A 9,776-nucleotide genomic window follows, 5' to 3' on the forward strand; every position below is an offset into this window, starting at 1 on the left:
CAAATAAAAAACCCGCAACGTGACGTGAATTTACTTTTTACTTCAACACATTATAAAAATGTAGTGTAGTAGAAAGTACAGATACTTACTGTAAAATGTAGCGAAGTAAAAGTCGAAAGTACCCACGTTTAAAAATACTTAAGTAAAGTACAAATACATGAAAAACGTACTTAAGTACAGTAACGAAGTACTTGTACTTCGTTACATCCCACCACTGGTGGTCATTTAGCTGGCAACCCTTGGAGAGATGCTTCATCATCCCTGGAACTGGAGATTTGCCAGCAAAAAGAGGCTGGGACTTCCCAAAGATTCCAGATGTTTTCTCTGACATTCATTCATTCATTCATTCATTGTTGCCCACTTCTCCGAGGTTGGGTCGATGAGGTATCAGATCCAAGGCGTAAACCCAGCCATCCGTCTCCCTATTTACCTCCTCAGCTCCTCCAGGGAGATCCTGAGGCATTCACAGGCCCAAAGGAATATCTATATTATCCCTCTGGTGAGTTCTGGGTTTGACCCGGGGTCTCCCCTTCCAGTGGGATGCGCCCAGGTCAGGCGGCGTCCTAAAACAAACCACCTGAAGCCGGGATCTCGTCGAGCTCGTGCTCGTGACGGAGTCTCCAGAACGCCCCGTGCTCGCCAGGGGTGGGGGGTACTTGCGTTCTCGTTGCTTCTGTGCAGCAGATTTTCTCGCAAAATCGTCCCACGGGTGTCTCAAACCCGCCTGCAAGCCTTTTCCCTCGCGATCGCCAAGAGCTGTCGAGACAGGCTCCGACAGGAAACATGTCCAGCTCTTCAAGCCGTCCTGATGATTGATGATATTTACTTTAAAGCCAGCCCAGCTCGGCCCATCTTCATTTCAAAGGCCTGCTCCTGTAGATTGAATCATAAACTGCTGAGGTGGATCCAATGCAGGCCGAGTGGAGTCCGGTCTGGGTGTAGGCCTAGAATACACTTACACAAGCTGTGCACAAAAAATAAGGCGTGATTTTTATTTTGGCCACTTGGTTGCAAACGGTCAGAATTCAACGAGACATCGTTGTGACATTTGTGCAAATCACTTTTAATTTGAAGGAGCCCTGGTCCAGCTCCCGAGTCTCTCCTGAATGTCCGAACTCCTCATCTCGTTTCTAACGCGGGGACCAGATCCCCCTCCACAGGATGCTCCGTGTAGCTGCTTAGATTTGGGATTTTTGGGACATTAAATCGAAAGCTGTGCTTCCTGGCTCAGCTTCTTTGCAGACAGGAGGAGCCGTTATCATTTTTTTTAGTTTTTTTGGCAAGTTATAAGTTGGCAAACTTGAAAGTTTGTCAGGTGGTTTTAAAAAAAACAAAACAAAAAAAAGGTTAATAGCCTTCAATTGTTTTGTTTTTTATGTAACCCAGTTCAGCTTTACAGCTGCTCATCAAAAGAAATGTAGACATTCAGCTTTTAATGACATGCCATGGGATTTTCATTAATTAATTTATTTATGATATTTTTTTTGTCTCTAACAAGCCACTCCATGCCATCTGTTTGGATAGCCATTTAATTAATTATTCAGGACATCAGCAGGAATGATGGAAGGATATTTGTGCTTGATGGGAAGGGATTCAGCTGCAGCCATATGTTTGGAGTCTGGCAGATTTCTTGTCATTAGATGTGGGAAAAAAAAAAATCAAAACATGAGTGGCAACTGATTTCTTAATGTGTCATCAGTATGTTAATATGCTTCTTTTTTTTAAATGAAACTTTTTAAGGCGTTTAGGTGTTTCTGAGCATGTAGAGCACAGGTGCATCAACTGAACTGATCTGCATTTATGCATTCATTCAGAAAATATAAAACGCGTTTATGCAGATTTTGGCAGAAGAGTGCTGGAGATGCATTAACGTTTTAGCAGTGCAGATGTGAGGCGGCGAGTCTGCGAGAACAAACTAATCTCTTCCTGACATTTCATACCATCGACACATGTCAGCCATCGTGTATGCAAAAGCTGCTGAAACAATTTGATGCATAGTTTGTTTATGTTTTGTAGCTGCTGGCTTTTATTTTTAAATGATTCTGTGTTGGCGTTGAGTTTTGTCCAGTAGGTGGCAGCAGAGCACTTCACTTTTTATTTATTGTTATCTTTTTTTTTTCGTTTTTGAGCAGCTTTGCAGCATCTTACTGAAGGTCAGAACAAACAAACAACAACAAAAAAAAAACAGAATGAGGCTGTAAATCAAAGAAGTGCTCTTTTGTTTTAGTTTCTTTTGGTGTTTACAAGAACATTATGGTGAATTCTTTGCACTTCTGCCTGCCTCTTCACCCCTACAGAGTCTAATTTAAGCCGGTGTGGACTGCGAGGATCTTCACATATCGGAATTCCTTACAGGACAAAGGTACTCTCTTTCTTACCCAATAGTTAAGTTTAAGTTCGATCAAGTATTATGTGCTCTGGGTCAAGTTCCAGATCACCCTCGAGGCAGAAGGATGCCATGACTGTTAAACTACTTTGCCGTCATCGTTTGTGTTTCTGACGGCCCATTCTGACGTTCTCTTCAGGGTCCAGGTGTGCTGCATCCATACGACAGCGGCCACATAGCCATGACCTACACCGGACTGTGCTCGCTGCTGATACTCGGCGACGACCTGAGTCGGATCAACAAACAATCCTGTCTGGCCGGAGTCAGAGCGCTGCAGCTGGAGGACGGCAGGTCGGCGCACACGCTCGCACGCATTTCCACTTAAAGGTCTTATTTGCGCCGGCACTTTCGCTCTGACTCAAAAGCACCCGAGGCCCTGTGAGCACAGACTAAACATGAACTGACACTGCCTCGCGTTTGAACCTCCTCTGTTGCGGCTGTTCAGCTGTATTTTATCATTCTCGTGAACAAATCAGCAGCCTCGAGAACGCCCGACTCTTCGGTTTTTAGGCTTCAGTAGCGAGTCTTTTATTAATGTCCAGCTCATGATTGATCTGCTGCAGAGTCCCTGCATTAGTCCTGACAAGTTTCTCCAGTAATAATTTACCTTTTGTGGTTGTAAAGCAGCCATTCTGCTCTCCAAGCAGTAAGAGAAATTAGAAAAAGGTGAAGTCGTGAAAGCGTTGGAGCTTGATGGATCATCGTGGTGTATATATTACACAGAGTGGGCTCCACCTTCACACTCACAAACCCCGAGGGTTCAAATATATACATGTATATAACTTTTTAATAGAATTTGACTTGATATGATGTATGTATTCCATGCTTAATGCAGGCTGAACTCAGTTCCAGTTGTTTCTGAAACCCTCCTGACCCTGCTTTCAGTTTCTACGCCGTGCCAGAGGGAAGCGAAAACGACATCCGGTTCATCTACTGCGCAGCTTGTATCTGCTACATGCTGGACGACTGGTCGGGCATGGACATCCAGAAGGCCATAGAGTACATCCGAGGGAGTCTGGTGAGTGAGCGTTAAAACTTCCCGACGTCTGCTCCGACTTCAGTGAATGAACGCGATCGACCGGTCGAGGCGGGGTCGCTCAGGCGCCGTTTCTGCAGCGTTCGAAGTGGCGAAAAGCATCAAAATAAACAACCTTTTTAAATGAAGGCACCGTGCTCGGAATACTTCTTTGTAATAAATGGAGGGGAATTGAGCAACGCGTCATGATCTGAAAGCCACAGGAGAAACTTTTCACCTCAGCCTTTTAAGAGGATTGGAAACAGAAACCTTCGATTCTCCTATTGTCTGTGTTTGCTTTCCTGGGCGTTCGACACATCAAAGCGTCGAGCGCCAGGCATTGTCTTCTCTCTTTCTTGTAGGGAACAGCTCCCACGAGCAACCTCGGCTTATATCGAGTCTGACATTTCACACAGGAGGGTTTTATTACACAGAGTCTTTATCGTTTCGTGGGTGGGAATGTAACGCAGCCATTCTCCTTTTTACATACATAAAAAATACACTGACAATATAAAAAGAGTTAGTTAAGATCCATTTTTACTGTTAAAAACTAATGTGGCAAATCAAGTTGTTTCAGAAAAGAGGCCGCAGTATGTTTGGTGTTGTGAGAAGACGGGTTTATTATTAGTTTCACTGCTTTTGGACGGTGCCAGGAGACAGAAAGAAAAGGGTGGAACATCTGTAGGTAGAAAATTCTGCAACATTTTGCTTTAAAACCTCAGTTTCTCAGTTCTCAGTTTTCTAAAGCAGCTTTAGCTTGGAAAGCCTAAAATAAATTCTTTTAGCTCCTGTAAAAAAAAAAAAAAAAAAAAAAAAAAAAAACCAGGTTTATTCTGAAATTGCAGCCACACGGGACCACGACAGTACAACTTCTCATTTAATTAAAGGTTGCTCCTCAAAGAAAACATCGCAAGTAGATACTGTGAAACGCTGATGGCAAAAAAGGAAGAAAGGGAAACCCAACCACTGCACCTCGTCTTTCAAAGCTGAGGTTGCGAGTTTTTAAGAGCTGGCTCTGACTGTGACACGATTGATTACAGACAGAAGGAAGTGCTTGTTAGGGAGGCGTCTTGTGACAGAAGATCTGTCACTCTGCTGACTTTTCTACAGTCAGTTATACAAATAATGACTCTGAAAGGTATTTCTGCAACTTTAAAATGTTCTTTGACTATGAAACTATAAACATATGTAGTAAAAGTGTGATTCCACCAGCATTATCATTAATCTATGAATTTATTTGGTGAAAATCGTTAATAATTTCACTTTTTTTCTCCTCTCTACAGTCCTATGACAACGCATTTGGCCAGGGAGCTGGGAGGGAGTCTCATGGTGAGTTTGTGCTTTTTAAATAATAAAAAAAAAAAAATCAGAGCTCACTGTGGTTTGTGCACTTAGAGGGATGTTTGTTAGAGAAGAACATTGGAGGGGGGAAAGAAATTTCTTCCCATAAATGTGAGTTTAGAATAGATTAAATCATTGTGATTGATCTAGACTTGTCCTTTTTTTTCTTTCTTGTATAAAAGATTTATATCGCAGATGAAAAACGTGTTTTAAGAAGTTAGTGGAAGACTTTGATGGGAAGAAATGCTTTTAAAGGATTAACCGTTCAGATCCATCTCTATAGATACACTACAGTGTTCTGAATAATCCCTCCTCCACTCAATTAAACCTTGTTATTCTGACGCACACAAGCCTTTTACCCTTCGCTGCTTGGGAACATACTTAGAATAACCTTATTGTCATGGTGACGGATGTGTTTCCTATTAATGTTATGAAAACGATTAAATGAAATGGGTTTGAAGGTTCCTAGCGATCCTCTCCTGGTGATAAATGCGACTCCTGCGATTATAGACTCCATCGAGACTGCGCTCTGCTCCGCACCTCTCTGAGGATTGATTACACATCAGCAGAGACGCTCAGTTGAAGCCCATTACCCGTCCGCCCCTGGTGTGTGTGTGTGTGTGTGTGTGTTCAGCACCGGGACCTCCCACACTTGTTTGACGTGCACAGACCCTTCTGTTGTTGATAATTGTGTAGCTCGCTTTGTGAAACATGGAATTAAAGAAACTCATGTGCCTGAGCATGAAATTGGATTTTTTTTTTCTGTGTGTAGTTTATATTCAGAATAATGGTTTTTATTTTGCTGTTGCCACTATATTTCAGGGTTTGTTGTCTCTTTAAGAGGAGAAACGAGCATTTCTCAAATTATCCGAGGAATTGTCGGAATGACACATTTTCTGCGTTTTTAGCCTTTTTTTTATGATGTAATTGCCCCAAACCCACTTTTTAATTTCCCGGTTCAGATTTATATACCTCTTATTTCCTCTCGATGTATCCACCAGCTATTGAACCAGGCTCCGTTGATTAGTAGCGACCGTAACGCGATGGCAGATTTACCTTTTTTTGCCACGCGCAGATAAGTACGCTGCACCAGTGGCCTGTTATCGTTTGATGAATGGTTGGTGTTTTGTTTTTTTTATTTTACGGCTCTCATTTTAAAAAACTGCTCTGTACCTAACTTTCAACTTTTAATTTCTGTTAGGAAACCCAACATTCACTTTCTGGAAGACTGCAACGATAGTCTAAAGCTCTTAAATGTCATTCTTTTCTTACACTCATTTAAGTTTTAGGGTAGTTTAATGTTTCCAATAAAGACAGATGTTAGAAAAGCAGCATGCTATCAATTATTTTAGATTACATGGTCCCAAATGCACGCAGGCAGTCAGTTTTTACCTCAGCGTTTTGTCCCGAGAAGCCATTAGCGGACCCTAAACGTCTTGGCTCAGCCGGGTTTATTTCACACAGATGTCCTCTGTTGTGTCCAGGTGGCTGGACGTTCTGCGCCATCGCCTCCCTGTGTCTGATGGGTCGGCTGGAGGAGGCGCTGAGTCAGCGCGAGCTGGACAGGATACGGCGCTGGTGCGTGATGAGGCAGCAGAACGGTTTCCACGGGCGACCCAACAAACCCGTAGACACGTGCTACTCCTTCTGGGTGGGAGCCACGCTGGAGGTAGAGGCGGATGTAACGAACCTGCTCACGCACGCTCTCCTGCATGTGCTGACACGTTTGCTGTATTTAAGCTCCATTTTGACCCTCTTTATCTTCAGTTTTATAGTATCCTATGTCTAAATCTTGTTCATACATGATCTTAGATCATCTTTAAAACTAAAGCTTGCTGTTTTCTTCACTAGATCGACTGATTATTCAGTTTTAAGAGCATTAGCTTAACTGCTGAAGCTGCTCAATTTGTTGAAATAATTAGTTAAAAGTCAGTGAAAGCTCTTTTATTTATATCAAACAAAAGTTAGCATTGTTTATTGTCAAATATGCATTTTTTTCTCTTTCTCTTGCTGCAGCTGTTAGACGTGTTCCAGTACACAAACTTTGAAAAGAACAGGAGCTTCATTCTGTCCACGCAGGACCGTTTGGTAGGCGGCTTCGCCAAGTGGCCCGACAGCCACCCAGGTAAACCCTGTAACTTGCGGAGAGGGAGTTTTTTTTTTATCAGTCTGAGTGAAAACCCCGAAAAGCTGAGCCACTGCTGCTGGGATGGGTCTCCATAAACTCTAATCCCTGGTGTTTTATAATGCTGTTAAAACCGCAGGGGGAGTTGAATAACAGGGTTAATGACTGTGTAGAAGTGGCTTCTCGTTCCTATCTTCAAAGATCTCTCATTAGGAACAGAAAGGTTTGTCCCCCACCTCCTCCGCAGGTGCAGCGAGGCCAGGGTGGGGCTGGATGCTAGTTTTACCCGATCAATGGAAAAAACTCCTGTAACCCTAAACTTTAGCAGTGTGTGTGTGTGTAGCCTGCCCTTGTCATGTGTAATTGATGAGGACACAGGAGCTCTTCCTCCTCGTGTTACCGTAATAAGACAGAACACACGGTTTAGGAAACAGTGAGGGAAAACACACAAAGCCCTGTGAATGTAGCCGAACACTGGAGAGTTTTAAGAAAGACAAGAATGATAACAAACAATAGCAGCGGTCTAGAGTGTCGTGTGAAGCTTCTGATGTGCAGAAACTGGGTACAGGGGATCAGGTAGTAATAATAATATGGGACAACAGCAGCCAGTGTGTGACTCTTTATCAGGTTTGAGTGACTGAGACATTTGTTTATTTCTTTATAGTTACTGTTTTAGGGAGAGTTCATGTCTTTATTTTCTGTGTTTAAGTAGAAGAGATGGGATTACACAGACATAGATGGCTAACATTTCAAATCCAAGTCATTTAATCCAAGTAGGCTGTTGAATCTTTAAAACCCCCTCAAACAGACGTGACTGAAGGTCAATATAAACTACCAGAGGATCAGATGATGAGAATCAGTTTTTGCCACTCCGCTCTTTACAGATTATAAAATCTGTGGGTTGAAATATTGCAGCATGAAAATAAACCAGAAGAACAAAATAAAAGACCTAGTTTACTTGCTGAAATGCATATTTTAAAATAATGAATATAACTGTGAGAAAGTTTGGTTGGGGAAAAAAAAGGAATGTTTCCTAAATTTCAGGACCAGTGAAGCTTGATGAATCAAAACCCAAAGAATAGTTCATCTTTTTGAAATTAAAAAAAACTATCACAAGCTCTCTGAGTGCAAGAGGACAGCAGTGATCAACAGATTTGAGACTCTTCACATGTAGCCTAAACTTCTTTTACTCGTTTTGGCCTTCTTTTCTGTTCTAACTTTGAAGAAAGCTACCATATGAGTCATAACAGAGAACTAGTATTTTGTCAAAACGTGGTGTTGAATGACATCGTGCATGATCGGCTGGAAGGACGTCACCTGAGAGGAGAGGAAAGCTAACGAAGGGACCAGGAATCACTTTGCTTCAATGGAATCTGGTCGTTCAGGCATATCTGGCAACATTTTTAAGTGATTTTGTTGCTGCTATTATTAATAACAAAGAGTTAAAGCTGGCAATGAGCTGTTGTTGGTCTGATTTAAGCAGAATGATCTGAAGACAACAGTTCTCACCGTCCTCTCCAGTGTTCGTCCTGATTATTGTAGAAAACTGAATTCAGTGTCATTTTCTCCTCTGGTGTCCTTCACTGAGACACGGACCGAAAACCTTCTGAGTAATAATCAAACCGGAGCGTGTCCTCGTGCGATCAGCCTCCTTTCTGAGTCCTAGTTAATGAAGCTGATTATTATTTATATGTAGTTAAAGGAGCATTACAACAAACCTTGATTGTGGGTTTAATCGTTCTGTTGGGGCGTCGCTAATTATTGTGGAAACATGCAGACTGGTTGATGCTTCTGCTTGGACACACCCGACCCGTTCTGACCCAGTTTCTCCCTTCTGTGTCTCCCCCCCTCCTCTCTTCCAGACCCCCTTCATGCCTACTTGGGTCTGTGCGGCCTGTCTCTGATTGGAGAGCCCAGTCTGCAGAAGGTCCACCCAGCTCTGAACATCACCCAGCGAGCCTTTCAGCACCTCCAGCAGCTGCAGCAGACGTGGAGGGAGAGCGCCGGCGGCCGTGGTGGCCACGGCCACGGCGGGCAGCACTGACAGCGGGATGATTTAAACCCGAACAGGTTGGGTAATCTGGTTTAATCTGGATCAGCTGTCAGTCGAAAGTCACCGGACCTCTGCTTCTTAAAGACATTTGGCTTCTCAAAAGGTTTTTTTTTTTTCCTTAAGATAAAGTTGCTAAGTCTGAAACTTGTCTGAAACCCGTCTAAAGCCACTTTTTGTTTGTTTGTTTGTTTGTTTAGCAGTACTGCATATGCCACACCTCTTTGCTGCCTTTTGTCAACCACATCGTGCTGTGGTCTGTGAGAAAACAGCGACGTGCCACAAAGTCCAGAATCACTGAAGACATTTAAGATGCCTTTGAGTTTTATAAAGTATAATCTCGTTCGTTTTTAAGCACATAAAATAACTTACCCATCTCTTCAAATTATAGAAATTTCTGTTCTCTAGTTTTTTTTTTCTGTAAACACAAGAAATGCAACAGTTTTCTGATTCATTAAAGCCTCGAGCTCCTCAGTGTAAGATCATCTCAGCGGGAATCTCCTCTAAGCCTCTCGCTGCTCCATCCTCTGCTTTCACCAGGCAGGCTTCTTCTTCTTCTTCTTCTTCTTCTTTTAAATATCAAAAAGATTTAAATAATAATGGAGCAGCTTGGGTGGAAAATTTGTTGAAAAGACATCTGAAACTACCTCAAGGGGGCAAATCTATAACTTTCAAAATAGATTTGGCTGAAGCTCTCATTTCAGATGTCAGAAACCGGAAGTTACTCTGTAACTATGGTTCTGTGAATTCCTGGATGACTGCCAGTGGCAGTAAACAAAGTGGATATGTCTCCTCGCGCTCCGCGCAGGTCGAGAATTAATGTAAACAAAGTCACGCACGTGACACGTAGCTCACCTGG

At 42.7% G+C, this 9,776-nt stretch overlaps 1 protein-coding gene across 1 annotated transcript; it reads left to right on the plus strand.

Annotated features, from left to right (window-relative positions):
- Nucleotides 1-2,266: 2,266 nt before the first annotated feature.
- Nucleotides 2,267-9,761, plus strand: pggt1b (protein geranylgeranyltransferase type I, beta subunit; the record flags this gene model as incomplete). The annotated part of the gene is made up of 7 exons (XM_017413696.3): nucleotides 2,267-2,362; nucleotides 2,526-2,677; nucleotides 3,272-3,404; nucleotides 4,685-4,730; nucleotides 6,227-6,411; nucleotides 6,759-6,867; nucleotides 8,730-9,761. Coding segments are annotated over 7 exons (903 nt in total), but the record flags the coding sequence as incomplete, so codon positions are not given.
- Nucleotides 9,762-9,776: the final 15 nt, after the last annotated feature.

The sequence above is a fragment of the Kryptolebias marmoratus genome, linkage group LG1 (genome assembly GCF_001649575.2).
Source record: "Kryptolebias marmoratus isolate JLee-2015 linkage group LG1, ASM164957v2, whole genome shotgun sequence".
In the NCBI taxonomy this organism is placed as follows: Eukaryota; Metazoa; Chordata; class Actinopteri; order Cyprinodontiformes; family Rivulidae; genus Kryptolebias; species Kryptolebias marmoratus.